The following is a 26,533-nucleotide window of genomic DNA, read 5'->3' as shown; positions in this document are numbered from 1 at the left end:
ACAAGATAAGGGCTTGTGGAGTTGGGAGTAATATAAATGCACAGACAGAGGACTCGTCAATAGACACGAAGAAGGGCACGGGAAGAAACAAGGCATTTTCAAGTTGACGCACATTGCATAGTGGAATGTCAAAAACCAAAGCTGTAGCCTCAGCTATATACAATCTACAAAAGGACTTAGCTAAAAGACAGAAATTAATGCATGTATTTGCTGATACATATAATTTGCTGATGATGCAAAGCCGGTAGAACGGTGAGCTGTGGGAAGGACACAAAGAGGCTGCAAAGAGATACAGGCAGGTTTGGTTGGTGGGCAATAAGATGGCAAATGGATTATAAAGTAGGGAAGTGAAAGTATGAAGTTATTCACTTTTGTCACAAAAATAGAAAGGTAGAATTTTTTTAGAGGTGTAAACCTCTCATCACTGATGTTCAAAGAGACTTAGGTATACTTCTGTAGTGACTGCAAAAAGTTTACTTGAGGCACAGGAAGCAATTAGAAAGATAAATGGCATGTTAGCCTTTCCTGCAAATGGATTGGACTACAGGAATGAAGAAGTCTTGTTACAACTGAACCCAGCTTTAGTGAGACCACAAGTGGAGTACTGTGTACAGTTTTGGTCTCCATATTTCAGAAAGGAGGCAGTACAGTAAATGTTCGAGAAATTAGACTCTGGGATAAGAGAGTTGCCCTATAATGAAAGACTGATCAAATTGGATCTATATTCTCTGCAGTTTAGAACAATATCATTGAAACATTCAAGATTTTGAAGGGACTTGAAACAATAGTTGTTGAGAGAATGCTTCCATTAGTCAGAAAATCTCAAACAAGACAAGAAACTCTTCAGAGATGAAGAAGTCAAATTGGGCTCATCATGTTAACTCTGTTTTTCTCTCCACAGGTGCTGTCAGACCTGCTGAGTCTCTTTAATACTTTCTGTTTTGATTATGTGAGAGTCGAATATCTAGACTGCAACGATGAAGTCATTGATAGAGTGGAGTGGTCTGGAATTTGTCAAAGCTGGTCGGAAACCATGTGGAAACAGGTGCTGCTCCAAATTTGAGCCTCAATGCATAACATAATGCACTTCCAAAATTCTGGAACATCTATGTTTTTTCAAAGGAAAGCTGATTTCTATACTATTCTTCCTGATACTGCAACCCCATCAAAATTAATTCAAATTTCCAACTAAGATGTATATCGTTTCTTAACTTTAAAGTGAGGAAGTGTGATTGCTACTTATATTGCTAGGTGGATGATTCAAAGAGTATTATGTGCCACTATGTGCCAAGGCTAATAACCTTTTTGAAAAGTAAGAATGAATGCTGAAGAAGATCAATTCCAATTATTATCAGCTGAGAGCGAAAAGGGAAAAATATTAAAGGCAGTGAATGATGTTGGTTCACGTGCCACAAAGCTGTGTCCCATTCCATTATCCAATTCAAGAAAAACCAGGACAACTTCACCGAAAATAAAGCTGTCACTTAATGCACCAATCTACTTAATAGTGTGAAGCAGTGCTGCAATATGCCTTGGCTGGGAGTACACAATGCTGTCACAAGATATCAGCAGAGGCTTCTTCAATTCTCCAGGACTTTAGTGACCTCAAGTCACACATCTAAGACCCAAATAGGTATTATTTTCTCCAGAATTAAATATGCAGCTCATGACAGATAGTAGCAAAAGAAGATATTTTTTATTAAAAGGTAGAAAGGTGGGTTTGAAGAATGTAAATTATTCAGCCTGGTTTGACTATATTTATTTTAATTTCATGTGTCAAGTAATTTATTTATTCTTGTGTACTGATGCCAAACTGAATTATTAATTCTAACAATTCACTGATCTCTCAAACTTCTCACTGGTTGAAATCCTTGAAATGAAGACTGCTGACTACCAATAAGGCATTCACTATCACTAGTGTGTTGCTGGGACAACTGTCAATAAACATGCAAGCAATTAATGGATTCAATCTGATGACGATGTAATTTTATGAAGGAAAAAATTATGTTCTTATCATGAGCTGGAATTAGAACATTATTTGTAGATGACATAACAAAGAAAATATAATTAACAATTGACGTTTCCTTTAATTGTTTGTTGGACTTCAGTTAATGCTTAAATTCCTTCTGCAACCTCCATAACAAAGACATTGAAGCAATGGGTGATAGCATTGGCATCATCAGCAACACATAACGCATAGAAAGCCTACAGGACCAAAATAAGATTTATACTGCTTTTCTCTGAAACCTTGTGATCTGAATAAAAATTGTTACTGATTCATTGTCCCTGCAAGATCAATCACAAATTAATGATAATTTCAGATAGAGAGGAGCCATTTTCATCTTTCAAATACATTGTTGACTGTTTTTATTCCCTATTTTCTATGAGGTTAGGAGGCCATTATGAACTCAGAATATCATTTGGCTTACACACATTTATACTTGAATTCTGCAGTTTAGCTTCACGTCTCACTTCTAGTGTTTCACAAATCATTTTGATGACTCCCACAGACAGCAAAACACCACTAATGCTATATTATGTTGTAAGTCTGCCTCTTTTTTCTGACGTGTGCCTGTGCAACTTATTCTGAGCTAACTGACTAATGCAACATTTTAGCAAGCTGAGGAACTGAGGATTAATCAAACACAATCTAATTAAAACTGTTTTCCTTCACTTAAGCATCGTGTTAACACATGTTGATGTTAAAATTTGCAATTTACAAAAACAATTTCAATGTTTTGGGCTTTTAGCAAATTCAGCACCTGCTGAAGCAGAGCTAAATATTAAAATGTTGATGGTTTTCATTAACTCCTTCTTGTCAAAGGCAATTACTGGAAACGTTTTAATATTTAATAGTCTGAATTATCTGCCTTTGTGCTGTATTGTAATCTTCTATGTTTCTACACGGTTTGGATACTAGGAGATTTATGCAGGGAAAAGCTTTGCTGCTGACTTGAATCATTTGTTTCTGTGCAATAATATGCTATGGTTTTGTGATCTGATTGAGACAACAATGAATTATTTAATAGCTGTACTATTCAGGCTGTAGTAACGTTCACATTCTAAATTTGGAACATTACACACTCAGACCTATTTCTGTTTCTTCCTGAAAGGGAATGTTTTCATTTATTGCTACGTGGTGTCTGTGAGATGCTGACTAAATTGTTTGATGTTTAAACTGTGAGGTAGACATTAAATCCATCAAAGTACCTTTGCCATTCTACTTTTGTTTCAAAAAGAAAAAATTCAATAGAATGTCATAAGCTCTATTTCTCTCTGTCTACATGAAACTGGTTTAATCATTTATGACCAGATAGGAGATGTACTGTGCTGCTAGCTTCAATGGAAAAGCAAAACAAGTGACTGATTCGCTAATGCCTACTTTTGCTTCCATCAAAGTTGAATATTGCACCTTAATATTCATAAGGAACCTACCATCTTTCTCTTGTCATTCCCCTTAACTCAGTGTCTGAGATCAATTGTAATGAAATGCAACTCTAAAGAAAAAAATATTGTTTTTGCCCACGTCGAAAATCATTCAAACCATAGAATGCTGCAAAGATAAAAACTTTCCATTATTGAAGCAAAAGAACTGGAATAGGAGGAGGAATAAAAAGCACATATTGAGGAACCACCACAGCCCATTTTCATAGGAACTTTCATAACAGGGTATCCCACAGTATTTTGCAGCCAACCTTTCAGTGAGCAAGCCCAAGAAGTTCACTCAAAATATGTAACATCCAGTAACTGCTTTTTTTAAAAAGTGCCGACAATATCCTTTTAAGAAAAGCAAGTGCGTAACTCCCCAGTGTTTCAAATGAGCCAATTATCACAATCCTTTCAACATAAGTCCTCAAGAATTAATAATAATGTAAGCACCTTCATAATACTCCCTGAAATGGAGAATGTTTTAAAGCAAAAAAAGGTAGTGAGACAATTAAATTGGTTTAATTATGTACTTAAGTTCCCATAAGTTCCCATCTTTAAGGAATCCAAAATGTACGAAGCTGGTCATTATTAACAATACTTCACATGATAATCTGCCTGATGCATATTCTGGTGTAACTGATTTTGTAATATTTCTGATGGATTAAAATGGCAAATATATTTTAAGTTGAGAAGTTAAGAAAATAAATAGGATTATTAAAAGTACTTTAATAATAAGAACATTGGCTCTTGTAGAAACAAGGTGAATGGATTTTTACTGTTGTGTAAAATGAGTGAATTTTTGGATATTTTAATATCATTCATGTTAGAGTTTAGATTTTGAGCTAGCAGCAAGTGGTCTGTGTGTATTAGGTTGTATAATGATTAACTTGTTGGCATTTCTGGTGCCATGGTTATTTGTTGAAGCCATTATGAGAGAGATCATTCCTTGAGTGCCAATGGGAATTTCTTTGCATTGGGAGAGTTTTACAAGTGGACAGAGTCAACACTGAAGAGCATCAGGTTGTTTTCAGTTAGAAGGTTAAGGGATGGATTTTTTTTTGCTTATGGGAAACACCCATATTATTGAGAGCTTTTGGCTTCAGTTTTTGGTTCTGGATAATTGAAACAGTTCTTTTGGAGCAAGGAATTAATTCAGAAAAGTTAGAAATAGATTACATCTGTGTAAAGATTTCAGTTTAAAAGTCCCAGACAAGAAGTGATTGGTTAGAAACCTGAATGGATTATTTGAAGCTGAGAAAGTCTAATCTCAGTAAATGAATACCCAAAGAACAGGCTATCAAACTCTCAAGACAGGAAATTGAAAATAGCAGTTAAATCAACCCTATATATGTGAAAAAAAAGAGAATTCCCTCTGATGTTTGAGTACCTAAATGCATGTCGTTGGGATAGATGGAACATTTTATTTCTATGATGTGTTTTGAAAGGTTTCAAATTGTAGTATATGTAAATAATTTGGTTTATTCTGTTATATTGTCTTCTTTAGAAACATAAGAACTAGGAGCAGGAGTAGGCCATTCAGCCTTTTGAACATGCTCTGCCATTCAATGAGATCATTGCTGATCCTTTATCACAATGCCATATTGCCACTTTCTCCCCTTGCCCCTCATTGCCTTTAATATCTAATATATTCAGTGACTTCACCTTGATAGTCTTCTGTGGTAGAGAATTCCACAGGTTCACTAACCTTTGGATAAAAACGTATTTCCTCATCTCGATCCTAAAAAGTCTACTGCGTATCCTTAGGCTGTGTTCCTTGCTTCTAGACTCCAGTTTTGAGAAATGTGCTATTACTTCATTGTGAAAACCAGTGCTTTCTGAAGAAGGGCCTAGGCCCGAAACGTCAGCTTTCCTGCTCCTCTGATGCTGCTTGGCCTGCTGTGTTCATCCAGCTCTGCACCTTGTTATCTGCGTATTATGTACTTGTGTTTCAGTGAAAAACCACCTTATTAATCTTCTATTTAAAAAAACTGTACTGTTCAACAAGGAAAGATTAGTTTGACTGGGCCCATATTCACTAGAATTTATAAGGATGAGAGAGGATCTTATTGAAACGTGTAAAATATAAAAGGAAGGGTTTAAAAAGGACCTGAGGGACAACTTTTTCACAAAAAGGGTGGCACGTGTGTAGCACGAGTTGCCAGAGGAGGTAGTAGAGGTGGGTACAATTATAACACTTAAAAGGCACCTAGATAGGTATATGAACAGGGAGAGTTTAGAGGGATACGGGCCAAATGCTGGCAAATGGGACTAGATTTATATAGGATATCTGGTCAGCGTGGGCGAGTTAGTCCGTGCTGTATATCTCTATGACTCGATGGCTCAAACCAAATTTCAGCCTGGGATCTGACTTGTTCAGGCAACATATCAGTTGTAATCATAAAAATTGGAAGGCCTTGAAGGATTTCAATTCGGTCAATTTAAGAGAAATTTTTCTCTTACTCTTTAAAGTAACAAATATGTTGTGGTTCTAGACATAAAACAGCTGTGTTGTGATAAAGTTTATTGCATGGAAATTGAAGATGGTTTTAAATGTTGCTAAGAGCTTTCTGGAAGTAGAGTTATAACAGTGGTTTGTTTGAAATTTTCGACTAAAGCTAACATGAGAGACTTCGTAGATTAATTGAAAGTTAAGTAAAAGCAGGATCTTGTAAGGATGAGATGCTTCAAGTGATTATCCAACATTTAGAATTGAAAGAAGAAAAACCCAGACATGGGATATTACAGCTGGATTTAGATAAGGTACAGTTAGAAAAGAAAAAAACATAGACTTAAAGAATGAGCAATAAAATGACATGACTTGGAAGAAAAACAGAGGATAATGAAAATTGGGAAAGAGAAACAAAGGAAGATGATTTTTTTAAAAGAGATATGGAATTTAGAGAACATGAGTTGGCCAAAGAAAAACTTAAGAGTAAAGACAGAGGGAGGAAGTAATATCTTAAATGATTCTGATTTCAAGGATGTAACTAAGAATCTATGCTTAATACCTAAATTTACTGGAAGTGTATTTTACCTTATGTGATAAGGTGGGTGGACAGATGAAGTGGTCAAAAGATTTTTGGATATTAATGTTAAAAAGTGTTTTGACAGGTACAGCAATAACTGTGTACACCAGTTTGTCAGAAGAACAGTCTGCAGAGTGTCTAACTGTCAACACAATGCTCAAGAATTTGTCCCTTAATCTTATCAATTAAAAGCCACAAATAACAAATCACACATTTGTGGCTTTTGTAAGGGAGAAAGAAATGCTGTGGGATCAGTGGGCTAGATCACTTGTGCTTGAACAAAAAATTGAGAATGTAAGAGAAGTTATGGAAATGGAAAAATTCAGAAATAGCATCCTTGCAAATGTAAAAACTGCCAACGTAAACTCCTAAATGTTAAATAAAAAAAAAAGTCAATGCCTGGCACTTGTGTGGATTGAATGTTACTTGCCACTTATCAATCCAAAACTGGATATTGTCCAGGTCCTGCTGCATTTGAACACGGACTGCATTAGAATCTAAGAAGGCATAACTAGTGCTGAACATTGTGTAATCATCTGTGAACAATGCCACTCGATGTCATGATGGTTGGAAGGTAATTGATGAAGCAGCTGAAAGTGGTTTATCTAAGGACACTATTCTAACAAATACTTGCAGCAATATCCTGGAGCCGAGATGACTAACCTCCAACAACCACAGTTACCTTCTTTTGTGCTAAGTATGACTCCAACCTGTGGAAAGTTTTCCCTTGACTCCTACTTTTGATGCCACGCTCAGTCAAATCAGCCCTAATGTTAAGTGCAGTTACTCTCAGCTCATCTCCAGAATGCAGCTTTCTTTTAACTAAGCCTGTAATGAACCCAGGAACCGAGTGAAACTGTCAGAACCCTGACTGAGTTTCAGAGAGCAGGTTACTGCTAAGCAAATGCTACTTGATAGCATGGTTCAAAACATCTTTCATAAACTTCCGCTTTTTTTATTATACAGGGCATATGTGACAATTTTCCACATTGTTTGCTGGATGCCAGTGTTATAACAGCTAGGCCAGGGGCACAGCAAGTTCAGGAGCACACGTTTTAAATAGTCACTGGTATGTTGTCAGGGCCCACAATCTTTAGAGTGTCCAGTGCCCTGAGTCATTACTTGATACCATGTAGAATACATTGAATTTACAGAAGATTGGTGTCTGTGATGCTGGGAACCTCTGAAGAAGGCCAAGATGGATCATCCAGTCAGCAGTTCTGGCTGGGGTAATGCTAGGCCATGAGGTGGCAGATTGTGTTGGAGTACAATTCCACTGCTGAATGCCCTAGCAGATATTGGATGCCCACTCTTCAGTTGCTAGATCTGTACAAAATTTATCTCATTTAGTGCCAAACAGCACAACGGATTGTATCCTCAACCTGGCAATACACTTCATCTCCATAAAGACGGTTTCCATACTGTCAAGTACAGATACATCCGCAGCCGGCAGATTGGTAAGGATAAGGCCAAGTATGTCTTTTGATCTTGTTGGTTCCCTCATCACCTGTTGCAGACTCAATCTAACATTTATGTCCTTCAGGACCTGACCAGCTCGATCAGTAGTACTGCTGCCAAGCCACTCTTGGTGGTGGACATTGAAGTCCCCCGCCCAGAATACATTTTACAACCTTGCCATCCTAAGTACTTCCTCTAAGTGTTGTTCAACATGGACGAGTACCAATTCATCATGCCAAGAGAGGATGGTATGTGGTAATCAGTTGGATGTTTCCTTGCCCATGTTTGATCTGATGCCATGTGACTTTACAGTGTCTGGAATCAATGTTGAGGAGGCCCAGGGCGACTCCTTTCCGACTGTATACCACTGTGCTACCACCTCTGCTGGGTCTGACCTACTAGTGGGACAGGACATACACAGAGATGGCGATGGTGGTGTCTGCGATAGAGTCTACCAGGCCTGCCAAGTTTCTCTTGCACTTTCTTTTTTTAATTCATTTAAAAAAAATCCCCTAGTTCCCCTCTTAAATAACTTATAAATTGCATGTCAGTGTTGCTTCCGTTACTTGACTAAGCTAGACTAGCTCCCCTGTGTTGATAAGGAGGATTTTGAGCAGTTTGGCTGTGTTTAGCATAGTCATTTCTGGTGCTTTAGCCAATGCATCTGGTCCATTTGGTTTCATCCATTTTTTAGAGGCTTTTTAGCAGTTGATACAACAAAATCACTTTCTTGGATATTTCAGGAGGCCATTGAGACTCAACTGTATCTGCTGTTCCAGATGTGGCCTCTACATGGGGGAAACCAAGCGGAGGCTTGGGGACCGCTTTGTGGAACACCTATGCTCGGTTCGCACCAAACAACTGCAGCTCCCAGTCGTGAACCATTTCAACTCCCCCTCCCACTCCTTGGACGACATGTCCATCCTGGGCCTCCTGCAGTGCCACAACGATGCCACCCGAAGGTTGCAGGAACAGCATCTCATATTTTGCTTGGGAACCCTGCAGTCCAATGGTATCAATGTGGACCTCACAAGCTTCAAAATCTCCCCTCCCCTGACCGCATCCCAAAACAAGCCCAGTTCGTACCCGCCTCCCTAACCTGTCCTCCCACCTACCCACTCCTCCCACCTCAAGCCCCACCCCCATCTCCTACCACTAGCCTCATCTCGCCTCCTTGACCTGTCCGTCCTCCCTGGACTGACCTATCCCCTCCCTAACTCCCCACCTACACTCACCTTTACTGGCTCCAACCCCGCCTCCTTGACCTGTCTGTCTCCTCTCCACCTATCTTCTCCTTTATCCATCTGCTATCCGCCTTCCCCTTTCTCCCTATTTATTTCAGAATCCCCTTCCCATGAAGAAGGGTCTCGACCCGAAACATCAGCTTTCCTGCTCTTCTGATGCTGCTTGGCCTGCTGTGTTCATCCAGCTCTACACCTTGTTGTCCTACATTTCCATGGGCCTGGAGTCTCACAGAATGTTACAGAAGCCAGGCCAGACCAGTTAAGTATGGCAATTTTCTTCCCTAAAGATTTTTCATGGTTAGCTTTGGATTTTTATTCCAGATTTTTATTGAATTCAAATTGCACCATCAAACCCGGTTGGATAACTGGTCCAGTGACAATACCACTATGTCAATGCCTGTACATCATATTGGAGTTAAAATGCTTACACTTTTTCTTTCTACAGAGACTGACAGACCTGCTGAGTTTCTATAGGACTTTCTGTTTTTAATTCATTTAAAAATAATCCCCTAGTTCCCTTCTTAAATAGCTACCATTAAGCTTTCCTGGTAGAGAATGAAGGAATAGCAGCGAGTTTAAATAAATGGCAATATATAGTTAGGGTGAAATGAAATAACGTGGAAGAAAGCTCATGTAGGGCATTAAACTGGCCTCAATATTTTGGGAGAATTGGCACTTTGTATGTAATACTCCTTAGATTGACTTTTTTAATAAATGATGGTGCAAATGAAAACGCACACGTCTGGGGGGGTGACATGATGCATTTGTGAGACAGCTATAGGAGAGAAAGTGATGCTGAAAAGCCCCTCAAGGTAGATATATCAGCTGGCTATCATAACATGCATTCTATTCTGTTGTATGCAGATACATCATGAATTGCACTAAACTTTCAATCCATCTGAAATATGCAAATCATATTTAACTGGAAAATGTAAGAAGTGAATCACAATAGCTTTTCAACATTGCAGCACATCTATATGCAACTAGCACTCACAAAACTTGCTTTCTGTCGGAAAACCAGCTGCAAGCTGCCTACTTCTGCATTTACCTCAAATGTATTAGCCTGAGTTCAAGCAGCTCCCCTTGAGAAGGGCAGGCTATCAATTTTAGTAAGTTAGTTAGGATGGAATGAACATGGCTTTTGAAATTGACTTTAGACTCACATGTATGCCAGGCTTCCTAGAACTTGCCGGTGAAAGTGATGCAAATATGCACTGCTGTTGGAGCAACTGATGACACAACAAGGAAATAAGACAAAAAGAAATGAAACCTCACCATTAATTTTTGTCTGATTGTGTGAAAGGCTTTGTTCACAGTGCTTGTCCTGGAGATTTCATCTTCAAAAGTCTAGAAGACGTGTTCACACTTTGCAAAGCTACTTTCACAGCCTTAGAAAGCTAAGGATTTGTGTCAGCTGCACCTCAGTTGATAACTCCTTCCTCTGAGTCAAAATTTTCCAGGTTTGAATCCCATTCCAGCACAAAAATCAGACACTCCATTGCAGTACTGAGGAAGTGCTGCATTGTTGGAGGTATGTCTTTTGGATGAGATGTGAAACTAAGGCAATGTGTGCCCTCTCAGATAGACATAACAGATTCCATGGTAATATGAGCCAGGGAGTTATCTACAGCATCTTGGCTAATATTAATTTCCCAATCAACATGAAAAGAAAAGCAAACGTAGTTATCAACATCAACACATCCTGTGTTTGGGATCTTGCTATGTGTTTGCTTCATTGTTTAAAAATCATGTGCAGGGGCAAATGAAAAGCATTTTATGAACACAAATCTCTGATGTTTTATTTGCTGATCTTCAATCTGCTTATACTATTGATCTACTACTGATCTGCTTATACAATTTCACTTCAATCTTAGTGTGGGTCTAATTGGTTATTGCATCAATAGCATCAACAGCAAGAGCTGCAACAGCCTGATTCTTATAGATGTGCTGCCGCTATGGGAGCAGGGATGAACAATGCAGTGTAGCTCACAGGAGACCATACTCCCAACACAGATGCAGAAGCAGAAGACAAGCTTCCTTGAAGTATTAGAACCGCAGTTTCTGAGGGTGCTCAGGATCAAATATCAAATAGTAACATGAAACAAAATAAAGAAATATGGATGCTGGAGATCTGAAACAAAAGCTGAAATTGCTGGAGAAACTCGGGAGGTCTAGCAGCATCTGTGGAGAGATAATAAAGTTAATGTTTCAAGTCCAGTGACATTTCTTGAAAATTCAAGAAACTCTGAAGGGTCAGGTTAGCTCTGTTTTCTCTCCACAGCTGCTACCAGAACTGCAATTTCTGTTTTTGTATTTAATGTTGACAGACATTTGCAGAATGATCTCATAGATGCCAACCCATAAATACACAGAGAGGTGTTTGATGGCTTGTTGCTAAGACAGGCAACAGTGCAAATTTTGCCTGCAATGCCAGTCAGAACACTTTTCTTAAATTGTGAATGTAATCTCCCATAGTGTGAAAATAGTCTCTAGACCTTTGAAAATAACCTCCCAGTACAAAGCCTTTCACACAATTAGAGTTAAATCAGCCATGAGGTTTTGTGTGAGTCAGAATGAGTAGGTGCTTGGCCTTATGTCTCTATCTGGCTTCCCACAGTTAAAATGTCACAGATCGAACACAGATATGATGGTGATTGCCCTTAGGTCATTCAGGAGTACTCTGCATCCAGTAAGTCTTCTAGTGGGCAGCTGGTAAATGCAACCACAAATACAGCTATGCCGGTGTGTTCAAGCAGCTGTGGGTATTTTATCCTGCCGCAGTCCATCCTCCTTGCGCTCTTATGCCTTCTTTCTAGCTGGCTGTTTTTAGACAATGAATTTCCACTTCAAATGGAGAGACTCATGAGGAAGATAATGAGGCCCAGGACTGTAATAAACTCCTGTTGTGTCAGTCATCACAGGAGCCCACTTGTCAAATAGGTTAAAAAAGGGTAACAAGGTAAATGGTGAAAACTAATAATATTTATCTAGCTCAAGAACTGAACATAAACCTAACAATTTAACATGATGTAACACACATCTTATGCACCTACAAATCTTTATTCTTCCTCTTCCTAACACTATTTATTGTGCATTACCTGTGGCTTCAGAAAAAACAGAGGCAGGGTGCTCTGATACTGATTGCGGCAACATTCTTGGTTGGCATTGTCTAAGCTGTGACGTTTCCACCATAGACTGCCCCATCTGTGTTTTTGTGGAGGCACTACTTCCACATCTCCTTCCACCATCATCTCTCTCATACTTCACCCAAAGGCATTAAGCAGCTGATCAGTCGGGAATTAGATGGCCAGGATTAGGGCTTCATTGCTTCCATGCAAGATGGTTTTCATAAGGCTGTTTGTCTACCAGCCCATTAGAGATAGTCTGGAAGGCAAGGGATGGAGTGCCTAAAGCCATCCACTGTCATGGCATTTTACCAATGTAGAGAAGCTGCAGCAGAGCCAATCTGCTCAGATGAGTCACCTAACTGGCCAATTAAGGGCCTCTTTCCATCACTGTTGGCATTTTACCAGCAGCAAATGGACCGTCCAGTACAAAGGAAACTGCCAGGTGAACCCTAGTGGCCTTCTTATGGACACAGGTCAAGCTGCCCTCCTAATTAGCACCCATTGGGACCTTACAGCTGTCTCCCCAACCTTAACTCCTACATTCACGAGCCACCTCCTTCTCGTTGGAGCATGCCTGACCATTCCCATAAAACACTGAAAGGGTAACCTGTTCACATGACTTTCTCTAAGCTGGGTGTAGTCCCAGCAGTAACTGCTGGTCCACTGGCTGGCAGCTCTTGAAAATTGCTCAAATACCTGAAATGGAATGGGAACCCAACAAAGACTAATTAGGGTCATAGATCATAGATACCTACAGTGCAGAAGCAGGCCAGTCAGCCCACCAAGCCCACACCGACCCTCTGAAGAGCATCCCATCCAGACCCACACCCCTATCCTATCCATGTAACCCTGAATATCCGATGGCAAATCCACCTAGTCTTGGACATTATGGTAATTTATCAAGGCCAATCCACCTAACCTAATCATCTTTGGACTGTGGGATGAAACCGGAGCACCCTGAGGAAACCCATGCAGACATGGGTAGAATGTGCAAATTCCTGCAGACAGTCACCCAAGGGTGGAATTGAACCCGGGTCCCTGGAGCTGTGAGGCAGCAGTGCTAACCATTGAACCATTGTGTCTCCAGATTTCTGAAAGTATGATCCCACAACAGCTCAGTCTTCCAAGCCTGTATCTGGGAACCCTCCCAAATTGACTACATTCCAGTTATAGTGTGCAAGCCGTTAGTGAGGCCTGTTTGAACTCACTTGATGTTCCAACCTGGTGGCTAGTCTTTACATGAGTGAAGAAATCAGTGCAAAGGTCTGCAACTTCATGACATTTGCACTTGTGGTTGACACCCCCAAACCTATCTGCAAATGTGCACATAATGGCTGGAACATTTTCTGGTACATGTATTTTGCTGCTACTCTAACTTGTTTGTTGATAGTCCCATGATTCAATATCTGCCTGTAGTCTCTAACATAGGCTGTTCACTGCTGTCCTTGTCTCCTGCTCAATTGTTGTGTGTGAAATCATAACCATCAAGTAAAAGCCCAACTACCTCAGTTAATTCTGCTCCTATGATGCTGCTTGGCCTGCTGTGTTCATCCAGCCCTGCACCTTGTTGTCTCGGATTCTCCAGCATCTGCAGTTCCTACTATCTCTGATTCAGTTAATACTGTTGTCTTTGACACATGAGTAGCTGAACTGATATATTGTCTATATGAGTTTTGTAGTAGTGCATTTGCCCTGTGGAGATTAAAGACATGAATTAGAATTATTAAGGTAGGAATGTTTTAGGTGATTTTTATGTAAATGAACATATTTCATTGGCAGCTGACATCAAATCAGTATGAGCAAATGTTGGCTACCACATGGCTGTGTGAACTATTCTACCACGAAGAATCTGGGAAGACTCCATCATCCTATCTCTGATGGCCAGATACAGTGAAACTCAATGATAGTCAATACTGCTCCCTGTGTAGCTGTCGGTTGTGAGGTGAGTGGAGGATTACTTCCATTCTCAGTTAACCCTGGTATTCCAGGATTTCTTCTCTTGCAAAGAGGAAATGAGACAAATGGAATGGCATGACATATGGATGGAACACACATATTGAGCCTGACTATGAGGGAGAGGAGAGGAGTGACACTGCATTTGGATGACAGGAAATATTATCAATGGTGGATCGATAGTTTGGGATATAACTAAAAATAGGTAGAGAGGTCTGTGTTCATCTGTAGGTAAGTTGGTGTGAGGAATAATGTTTAATGTACAAGTTTAAGAGGCAGAGTGAGGGAGACTGTTGAGACACCCATTATAGGATGTACTTAAATTTGTCACTGCTGTCATTCTTCCTGCATTGTTCAAGCCATAAATCACTTTTGGCATTGAACCCAGGAACATAACCGTATACTATACTCCTGATACTGACCAACTACAAACCTACTTGATTTCACTGATATGATCCTTCACCTCATCAAAAAGGCAGATACAGGTAATGAATAACAAGTTGATTAAATATATCTATCTCCCTGTGGAACCTCACAGGATATAACATTAAATGGAAGTGTTATGAAAGTAAAGTGAAACCTTTAAGCATGCGTATATCATTCTATGTTTCAACATAGAATATTACTGCACACGAACAGGCCCTTTGGCCCACCATGTCTGTGGTAGCCATGATGTCATTATAAACTAATCCCATCTGCCTGCTCATGGTCTGTATCCTTCTATTCCCTGCCTGTTCATGTGTCCGTCTAAATGCATCTTAAACATTGCTATCACTTCCTTGAGTTCTCCTCCCAAATCCAGAATCTATCAAATATCCCTCTAATTACTGGGGTTGAAATTGACTCATAGAGTTTGGCATCGTGTCCACTCAACCAAATTGGTGGAGAAACCTGTAAATAATATAGTAATACACTGGCTGTATTAAAAAGGCACTGACAAATGCTTTGCTCTTACTACTAGGTTTACTACTTCACACCAGTCCCAAGACATCACCAACTTAAAATCCAGCCCCCTAACTCCTCGGCTACTGAGGTCCCACCTAATTTATAGCACAAATTTTATATGATTGCTATGGAGAGAGAGAGAGAAGTATATGAGATTAGGATGTCTTGATTACAAAGCTGAAAGACACTGAAGTTCATGTCAGTCGTCAGAAAGATAAAGCAAAGTTGTATAATGTCACTTATAGTCATAAATAGAGTCATAGAGCCATACAGCATGGAAACAGACCCTTCGGTTCAACTGGTCCATGCCGACCATGTTCCCAAACTAAACTAGTCCCACTTGCCTATACTTGGCCCACATCCCTCCAAATGTTTCCTGTTCCTATATTAAATGTCGTAACTGTACTTGCATCCACCACTTCATTCCAGCTCATTCCACACACGAACCACTGTCTGTAAAAAGGTTGCCCTCATGTTCTTTAAAAACTTTCTCCTCTCACCCTAATAATACGCTCCCTAGTTTTGAACTCCCCCTACCTAGGGAAAAGACCCTTTCTGTTCACCTTATCTACGCACGTTATGATTTTATAAACACCTATAAGGTCACCCCTCAACCTCCAATGCACCAGTGGAAAAAGTCCCAGCCTATCCAGCCTCTCCTTATAACTCAAACCCTCCATTTCCGGCAACATCCTGGTAAATCTTTTCTGAACCCTCTCCAGTTTAATAATATCCTTCCTATAGCAGGGCGACCAGAACTGCACATAGTACTCCAGAAGACGGCTCACCAACATCCTGTACAACCTCAACATGTTGTCTCAACTCCTATACTCAAAGGTCTGAGCAAGGAAGGCAAGTGTGCTAAACACCTTCTTAGCCACCCTGTTTACCTGTGACACAAATTTCAAAGAATTATGTACCTGAACCCCGAAGTCTCTCTGTTCTACAACACTACTACTGGTTGTATAAGCTCTCCCCTCGTATGTTTGACCAAAATGCAATACTTCCCATCTATTTAAATTAAACTCCACCTGCCACTCCTCAGCCCATTGACCCAATTGATCAAGATCTCTTGTAAACTTAGATAACCTCCTTCACTATCCACCAGACCACCAATTTTGGAGTCATCTGCAAATTTACTAACGATGCCTCCTATATTCTTATCCAAGTCGTTTATGTAATGACAAACAAAAGTGAACCCAGTACCAACTTGATGCCTACGTAATGTTAATTCATAGTTCCGTTTAAAATTGTGAAAAGTTACATTTCCCAAATTTGGTAACATTACCTAAAATATCACCAGTTTATAAAATAAATGAATGTGGAATTGTATTATTACAACTAGGGTAAAGTATTAATATTCTTACTCGGTGTTATTGCTATCAATGGTACGAAACAATTCATGCATCTCTTCTGAATTCAGGACTCCATCTATAAAGTAAGCCTTGAACTCATCAAAGGACAGCTTGCCATCATCTGTAAGCAAAGAAGACTTAGCTGTTAGATTGTATTAATAGCTCTCATTTTCATAAATCAGATCATTTTAAATTCTTTTGTCAATAACATTAAAAATGGTTAGGTTGAATCAATATTTAATAGATCACTGATAAGTGCAAAATGGCATTAATCTTTCAAAACTAGCATTTACTGTAACTTGAAATTCAGAATTAAAATATATTAAACTGATCTATTTTATAACAACGACTAACATGGCTGGAGTTTTCCAAGCTAAACCACAGGTTTTAAAAGGATGGGCTTGGGAACTGATTATGGTGAGAAGCAAAAGTTCAGTTTCCTGACAGTGGAATACAGTGTTGTCTTTAAATTCTCAGAATTCAGCTCTCAAGCATGTTGACTTCCCCGAGGTACACGGTTGGAAACTGACTTTGCATTCATTAGCATGTTATGAGTACTCTGCAGTCTGCTAGAATTATTTTCACAGACATATCTTGCTGGTTAAAAATGGAAAACATGTATGTTCACAAACCCAGTTATACCTATGAGGCATGTTTTTGGAAGGTTAGAGTTCTTCCTCTAAAGTCCAGCCAGCACAAACTTCTCCAGTAACTTCACTCCTTCAAAATAGAGATTTTTTTTTTGCAGACACGTACTGTATAAGGCCATAAGACACAGGAGCAGAAATATATCATTCAACTCATCAATCTGCTCCTCCATTCAATGGGACCATGGCTAATCTGATAATCCTCAACTCCACTTTCTTACCTTTTCCCTATAACCATTAATTCTGTTACTGATCAAAAATCTATCTATCTCAGCCTTGAATATTCTTAATGATCCAGCTTCTAAAGCCCTCTCAAGTAAAGAATTCCACAGATTCACTACTTTCTAAATGAAGGAATATTTAGCTCCTGCCAAATGCAAAACCTCACATTTTCCCACATCATATTCCATCTGTATGATATTCCAACATGAAGCTGCTCCATGTTGATCAGCTCATGAGAAGTCTCAGTCATGTGTATTCTGCTTTGTTATTATGAAATGGTTTCAAGTGTTAAGAGCAAAGTCTGATTGGGCAAACAGGCCTGTCCAAGTGAAACAATGACACTGGCTGACACCAGCAAACCTGACGAGGGCTGGCAAGTGCAATCAAAAGGGGACTCAACTCAAATAGCCTATTTTGGGGGTTGTGTCATTGTCCCATGGACGCTTTCAGTGAAAAGCTATCAGATGTGTACATCCACTGAGTAGTGCTGAAAGATGGTATCTGAGCTACTGAGTGTTGTAGCTCCTTTTATGTTTTAAGTGTGAATTCTGGCAGATATCTGACAGGCAGTAACACCGTGGTGCCAGTGATGGTAGTTTGGAGCTGCAATGAAGTGACAGACATTGACTGCATGTGGAGCATCTGATGGAAGTACTAGGCACCCTACCTCGTATGGGAGAGTCCTGTGATGTGGTAACCTTACAATGCTAACTCACTCTCATAGTAGCACGAAGAACTGAATGCTATATACCGTAATAGAATGCAGCAGATCATTGTGGAAGTCAAGTCAGGACGTCTTGAGCTGTGTGGTGCTGACCTCCACTGACAACTCTGTCCAGACTGCCATTGTCAGTCTGGATGGATACTTCTTTAATCCCTAGGGAAAAGAATTTCCCTATTCTCCCGTACAGTCTTCGGGAGAACTTCTAGGGATGCACTGTTAAAGCATTGTGCTGTGTGCAGTTCCTGTGTGCAGGAAAGTGAACAGAGGTTGAGTGATCCTCTTGGGTTGCAGAGACTGAAGTGCTGTCCAGTTGCCTTTTACAGTTTCCAGGTGTTGAAGCCCAGAAGGTCCTGGCAGGTTTCAGAACTTCATGTCCACAAAGTTTGGCTTTTTATCCGTAAATACAAAATGAGCTGAGAAGACTGTAATTGTGCAGGAAAACTAACTCTGCCCCCAAGCAGTCTCCCCAAAGTTCCCTATCATCATTATGCAGTAGTTCTTGCAACTTAGTGTTACTTGACTGCAAATTTGCCCTTCTCTCTCCTTCCCACTATTTATCAGTTTATATACTCAGTAGAGAATACTCTTTCTGCTTTTACACGTCTCTGAGTTACGTCTCAGAAAAAAATTGTCCCCTCGTTTATTTCCAATTATTTTTTGGTGTCATGGGAATGAACAAGCTTTTGCAATTGTAGAAACAGAGAATAACACCACACAAAGGAGATTTCAACTCACTGTGCTTGTGCAAAGTCTTCAGTAGATCTAATAAGTTAGTCCTATTCCCTGTTCCTCTCTACAGCTCTGTAAGTGACTTCCCTTCAGATATTTTTTCCAAATTTCTTCTGAAAATCACAACTGAATCTTCTTCTATCATTGTGAGAATATGACTGCACTGTACCTGCATCATCTCAATAAATGCCTTTTGTTGTTCATTTAATGTATTGCCTACCAAATTTTTATTCCAGACCATTTTCAACTCATGCAAATAATAAATTCTCCATCGTATGTTTTTAAGTCTGATTTTCCTTGTCAGTTTCCAGATCTTTTCTGAATATTATGTTTAATGGTCCCCACATGCTCTCCCACTGAAATTTGCCCTCCCATTGAAACATGTTCCATTTGTACCACTTCTTTCCCCAGTACTGGATCTAGCAATGCTTTCTTCCCACTGGACTTGAAACACATTGATTAAGAAGGTTTTCTTGTACTACACTACAGACTACCTCCTTATTTTGCCCTTTCTACTGTTATTGTTCCAGCTTATATTAAGATAACTGAAGTTCCCGATCATCATTAAGCTGTAGTTCTTGCAACTTTACGTAACTTGACTACAGGTTTGTCCTTCTCTCTCCTTCCCACTGCTTATTGGTTCTCAGTACAGAATACTCCTCTATCCTTCCTTAATTCTAGTCAACATGGCTCACTCAACTGCAACATGCTTTTCAGAGGTTTAACTATTTCTCTGATTAATACTGCTAACTTCCTTTTTCCTTCCCCATCTTTCGTGAATATTTTGTAGCAAGGTATATTCGTTTCCCAGTCCCCACTCCCACATCACTACACACTCACCTCCTGCTCATTTTTGGACCAGATCTTCATTTTCTTTCTGCATTATGGTATAATAAGATTGATAAGTAAATGATGACAATATAACTGCTGATGCGATTCTGAGATCAGTAATACAGAATACACCAGTCTAGAATGAGCACGTGAGAAGGCAGGTTTTAGACATTATGCGAGAGAGCTGTATTTGATAATTTACTATGTACTGATGTAAAGAAAAGAATGTTACAGCAGATAAGGAGTTGAAGAGCTTTACTTAGAAATGTGGTGCAAGCACCCTTAGGGACAGTGTATGTGCAGACTAACATTTCAGTGTTTCGATAGTAGAATTGGCTTAAAGCACAAGATAAAGCATGGTACCAGCAAGGGAGAGGATCTGAAGTTAAAATAATGCAAGGGTCACAGCTGAAAGAGGAAAACTCTGCAGAAGGTGCAGCTGAGTGAAAAGCAGGAAAACCTTAAATGCAGGCCAAGACATCAGAAGAAGTTAAGGCAAAAAATGCTGAAAAAAGAAAAGGCTCTGAAGAAAGGAAAGAAGAAACTCAGAAGATTTCAATTACAGGGCAATAGGTTAGGAAGACTCCAACTTCAGATTTAAAATGGTCATGAATGAGAATAGAATCATAGAATCCCTACAGTGTAGAGGCAGGCCATTTGGCCCATCGAGTCTACACAGACCTTCCGAAGAGCATACCACCAGATGCAGCCCCCTACCCTATTCCTGTAACCCTGCATTTCCTATGGCTAATCCACCTAACCCACAGATCCTTGGACACTATGGGAAATTTAGCATGGCCAGTCCACCTAACCTGCACATCTTTGGACTGTGGGAGGAAACCAAAGCGCCCAGAGGAAACCCACACTGACATGAGGAGAATGTGCAAACTCCACACAGTCACCTGAGGGTGGAATCGAACCCTGGCACTGTGAGGCAGCAGTGCTGACCACTGAGCCACTGTGCTGCCCGTAAATTGTAAATACTTTGGAAATTAAAAAGTCAGGAGCAGAAATCTTCAACAGTAAGAAGGAAAAATCCAAGTACTCATCCAGGTTAGTCAAGTGCAACAGTCCTTAGAACAGTCCAGTAGAAACCTTGCCTTACCTCATCCATTTGACAACATGGAATGTTAACAATGAGGCCAGAAGTAAGGCTCTGGACCAGCAGGTTCAATACATCAGAATGGTTTCAGCCTCACATGCGAAAGAACAGGATCACTAAGTCATCATGTTTTCATATTCTGTAGGTCCAATAGCTGATGAAGCTCTTATATAATAACATGTGGAAGAGTGCACTACGGAATATAATGCATTGACTAAAGCATTCAACATGTACTTTAGACCCAAAAGATATTTAGTTTTAGAATGGAGATAACTTAATCAGCAATGTCAGCATTTGGGAAAATAGAAGAAGTCTTTCACAGGCTGTTGCACCAATACTTTGTGTAAAGTTGCAAAATATATATAAAGCCATTGAAATCAGACAACTCTAAGAAATAATTACCAATATTGGCACAGAAACCAGGATACAGGAAATAAATGAGCTGTGTGGGATGTTTAGTTTGTTGCACCCACTACAAAGCTGTCCTATGTTCCAAAATTTATGCAAATCATGGTTCAAAATAACTTTTGACTTGCTATGCAAGAAATTTAATTCAAACAATACAACGAGAAACTATTACAAGACACAATCAAGCAAAGCATTTGACTAACATGCTGGCAGCAACAACTGGGTGTGTGCTAGAGACCTGCATAAATGCAAGTATGTGCATTAGGTTAGCAGCAAGATGGGCCAGAGTGATGATCCAGTGTGGAAGAATGTTCAATTTGAGAGCAAATAAGCTTTTCACATTATGAATGTGACACTTGTGTGGGTGAAGTCAAACAGTTCAATGTTTTTTTGTCACTACTAACATCATATACCTAAAGAAAATTTGCAAATACACACTCATGACCAAATCGATACTAGTGCAAACATGCTACCAATTAGAATTCTAAAGCGTATACACCTGGATCATTGGAAGTCAATGATACAACCTACAACATCACAACTAACTGAACAAAATGAAGCACACATACCATACATTGATGACTGAATGCAGCTTTGGTAATTTTGCAGAAATTGTGCAAAAAACCACAAACGTTTTATCTGGTGAACACGAGATAACCAACAATAGCAAGATTACTAAAGACCAACTACAACAGAAGAGACTGAGTATACTCACATTGAATCAGTCCACGATATAAAAAAAAGTAGCCTGATAGATGTGACGCCATAGGAAAGTTCAAAGTTGATGCTAAATTGTACCTCACAGAAGATGCAATTCCATCAATCCACCCTCCCAGAAAACAGGGCTCACGTAAAAGAGAAGCTTAAGACTGAGCTGGATGATAGGGCCATAAGAGTCATATAACTCATAAACAGGCTCTTTAGCCTAACAAGTCCATGACAACCAGATTTCCTAAACTGAACTAGTCCCATTTGTCTATGTTTGGCTAATATCTGGCTAAACCTTTCCTATCCATGTACCCTGTCCAAATGTCTTTTAAATGTTGTAGTTGGAACATAATGGCGTATTCCATTTTGTATATCAGTTCCAATACGTACATGCCTAAGAAAGATGGCATAGTGAAGTTATGTTTGGATCCAAGGCATCTAAACATTTCACTAAAGGGATGTCCACACAAAATTCTGACATTAGACAACAGGATCCAAAGTTCATATGAACTAAATTCTTCTCCAGGCTGAATCGTGGCAAATAAATCTCAAGAGATCACTACTTTCAGAATATTATTAAAATAAGTAGTTAGTACCTGAAGGATATAACTGACATCACAAGATAAGCTGCATCCATTAAGATATAATGATCTGTTCCAGGGAGGATCTAACAAGAGGGTTTGCTTAAGTTGTCTCCAAGTTGGGCACCAGAATGTTTCAGTATCTGCATGGCATACTTCGTCTTCCACTTAGCATTTCTAGCTGAAGATTGTTGCAAATGCTTCAGCCTTGTCTTTTGCACTGATAAGCTGAGCTCTCCCATAATTGACAATGGGGATATTTGTGAAGCCTCCTCATCTCGTGAATTGAATTTGGTATTAGGAACTTTGTGTAATTCAAAGAAGAAAGATTGGTGGCAGTGAATCTACCCAAGGCATTCCAGATGGTTCCACTGAATCTGATTAGGACAGTTACCATGCCAGCAGAACTGTATCAGAAAATATAACATGCCAATAACAGTGAGGGATTGTGCCATGTATAGAAATTACCCATTGGAAGATATTGCTTCCAGACTTTTCTTTCAGTCAATCTGTCAATCAAGATCTGTTTCAACAGCATATGGACAGAATTGTAGAACATATTCCTGGAATGTGTATGTATTGTCGATGCCATTGCGGTGATGAACAAAACCAAAAAAGAGCATAACCAAAATCTACACTCACTAATAACAGCTCATCGTGAAGGACTTGTCTTCACTAGACAGAGGTGCAAGGTCAGATCAGCACTTTTGACTCCATCTTAGTTAGGAAATCTGTCCCGCTCTAGATAAAGTTGAAGATGTTTGACATAAGCCTACTCCCCAAGATTAAGGAGACCTGCAAAAATGGCTCAGATTTGTTAACTTCTTAGTACCATTCATAGGAAAAGTTTTTTCAACAAAACATCATCATTAGTAAATACAAACTTCCCATATGTATGGTAGTAGAACATCCCTCCACACTTCACATTAGCTCTGATGAAGAGTCATCTAGACTTGAAACATTAGCTTGCTTTCTCTCCATGGATGCTGCCTGACCTGCTGTGATTTCCAGCTTTTTTGTTTTCAGTACAGATTCCAGCATCTGCAGTAATTTGTTTGGACATCAAAATATGTTTGATTCAAAAGAAGCTTGTATCCTACAGTTCATAGTATGCTACTATGAACCAAGGAAAAGACAATCCTGGTTGTTAAAACATCTCAGAAACAAATAAGAATGTGCATCATGCAACATGGTAACAAAAAAGTTTGTTTTGAGCATAAGCATAATCCAATTATTCCAACATAGAGGGTCAAACTGGCATTCAGTATCACAAAATTCCATAGGTAGCTATTGGTACGTAATTTACTGTGGAAATCAATCACAAATGATTAGAAATGATTTGCTGCAGAAGTGACTAGTGCAACACCAAATTTCTAAAACTTCTGGTGAAAGTATAGGAATGCCACTTTGACATCTTCTCCAAGCCTGGTACCAAGATGATTATATCCCTGGACATGTGCTTAGTGTCACCAGCAGAGATCATATTTGAAAAGTAATTTAGAACAATCCTGCTAAGTCATCACCTGTCTAAGTTCATCTAAGATAGATGACAAATTTCTTGAAAGAAAAACAAAGGGGAATGAAGATAGCACATGACCTACATACAGGTACAGAGTAGAAAGTCAGGGTCAAAGTAGCTGCACAAGGAATATGTGGATTAATAAGGAATACCCGCAGAGATTTCCAATGTGAACAGTTAGCCTAGATCCAATGAAGTTACAATAATGAATGGAGCAACATTAAAAAGAAACATTAGCCAATTCTTCTATGAGAGATAGCAAGAACTGCCGATGCTGGAGTCAGAGGTAACACATTGTGGAGCTGGAGGAACACAGCAGGCCACCCAGCATCAGAGGAACAGGAAAGTTGACGTTTCAGGTCGGGACCCTTCTTCAGAAGTGCTGTGTCCCTGAAGCTCCACACTGTGTTAGCCAATTCTTCCATATTGTCATCTGTTCTTTTAGAGCAACAACAAATATGCTACATATATTAGCAGACAGGCCCCTGTTCTTTGTCTGTTTCAACTGAACAAAACAGGTGTCAGTGGTTCCCTGGTTCATTCTTCAAGGCAATGGCTTGACTAACCAATGTTACCTTGCCTCGTTTAAATTTGAACAATGTATAGCATGCTTCATGGCAACATCTATACCAACCATTTGCCAACCAATCAGCATACATTATTTTTACAGATAAAGATGTAAATTATCCAGGCAAAATCTTTTGATAAATGTATGTTTTTTCAGCAACACTTAATTTTATCAAATTAATATTTATGATGTCTTCATCTTTAGTGAATCTACGCTATTGAATCTTTGTTTTGTACCAATAACACAATAAAATACAACAGGCACTACAGAATGCAGTCCTTACACAAAATGAGAAACACCAATTCTCTAGAACGTCAGCTACATTCTAGGCCACATTATCCAAGAATAACTCATCGTGGTAGAGCTAAGAGATCAGTGACTTTTCAGTCCTGAAGTGCATAATGATGCACAGTGCTTCTTAGACATAGTGTATCAAATGGGAAAGTGTACCTATATCTTTACGCACAAGACTTCTTAAACCCATATAGAGCTATTGAAAAATGTCTAGCAATGTTATTGGAGTGAGGAACAGACTGCAGCTTTTGAAAGATTTTAGTTTTAGCACATTACAATCTAGACATATTCACTACAGTAGCAACAGATGCATCATCCACAGGACTATGATGCGTGCCTATTCAAATTCAAACTGATAAAATATGAAAACCAGTCTATTTTAGGCTGGGAGCTTATACAGAGACTAAACAGAAGGATGCAATCATAGAGAAGGAAAATTAGCAATTGCATGGGAAGTAAAAGGTTCACAGACTACATCGTGGGTCTGAAATTCCAAGTCAAGGTTCATAACAAGTCATTAATGGCAGTTAACTGACACATGCTTCACGGCAACATCTATACCAACCACTTGCCAACCAATCAGCACACATTATTTATACAGTATAAAGTTGTAATTTATACTGATAAATTCAAGACAAAATGTTAATGTTAACATTAATGGGATGGAAAGAAATCTCAAAAAAATACTTTTAAACATACAAAGATTGCAGCGTAGGTGGATAAGATATGATTATGGTAAAATCATTTTCCAGTAAAGGTGCAAGTAACGCAGACACACTCTTAACAGCAGCATTGGGTCAAGCAAAAAAGGAAGTATTTTATTCTTGTAGAAGTTATATTTTCCTTTGGCAATAACCAACACTCCACCTGTAACTACTGAAATAATACCATTTAATTAGAGAGAAACTTTGGAAGATGTGGTATTAAGAGATTCATGTAAATCACGATGATGTAACTGATCACATGGCTCTGACATCATTAAGACAAAATACACCAGTCTAGAATGGGCATATGGAGGGAGAGATCTTAGTCACTGCACAGGAGATCTGTATTTGATAGTCACAATTTACTATATAAATAAAGGGTTGCTGCAGTACAGGTAGTTCTCCTACAACACGATAGTTGCGTTCTTGTGCGACCTTGCGCCATAGGAAATTGCATTATAGGGAAATTGCTGCAGAAAATCACTATACTGCACAGTAGAAAGTTTGCATTATTGAAACAGCATCCACTATTCATCATTCGCGTTACAGCCAATTCGCATTAACGAAACTTGTGTTATAGCAGAACTACCCGTACATAGGAAGTTAAAAAGCTATTGTTAGATATAAGAAGCAAGAAGCTTCAGGGCCAGCGTATATACAAAGCCCACAACCAAAGATACTCCAGACTGATTAGTCAAAGTGCAGTTTGCAGTATTGGCTTAAAGGACAAGATAAAACAGTAAGATAAAACAAAGAACTATGGATGCTGGAGATTTGATACAAAAATGGAAATTGCTGGCAAAACTTAGCAGGTCTGACAGCATCTGTGGGGAGAAAGCAGTGTTAACATTTCAATTATAACAAGGTGTAGAGCTGGATGAACACAGCAGGCCAAGCAGCATCAGAGGAGCAGGAAGGCTGACGTTTCGGGCCTAGACCCTTCTTCAGAAACGTCAGC

At 39.3% G+C, this 26,533-nt stretch overlaps 1 protein-coding gene across 1 annotated transcript in view; it reads right to left on the bottom strand.

The window, feature by feature from the left end:
* necab1 (N-terminal EF-hand calcium binding protein 1) overlaps positions 1 to 26,533 on the bottom strand; it is a 129,116-nt gene that overhangs the window by 89,811 nt on the left and 12,772 nt on the right. Inside the window, exon 3 of the mRNA XM_048596147.1 lies at positions 16,551 to 16,659. Coding sequence (XP_048452104.1) covers positions 16,551 to 16,659 — 109 coding nt within the window. The remainder of the gene's footprint in view (positions 1 to 16,550; positions 16,660 to 26,533) is intronic.

This window comes from Rhincodon typus, chromosome 4 (genome assembly GCF_021869965.1).
Source record: "Rhincodon typus isolate 14 chromosome 4, sRhiTyp1.1, whole genome shotgun sequence".
NCBI lineage: Eukaryota > Metazoa > Chordata > Chondrichthyes > Orectolobiformes > Rhincodontidae > Rhincodon > Rhincodon typus.
This window is presented reverse-complemented; position numbering and strand designations above follow the sequence as displayed.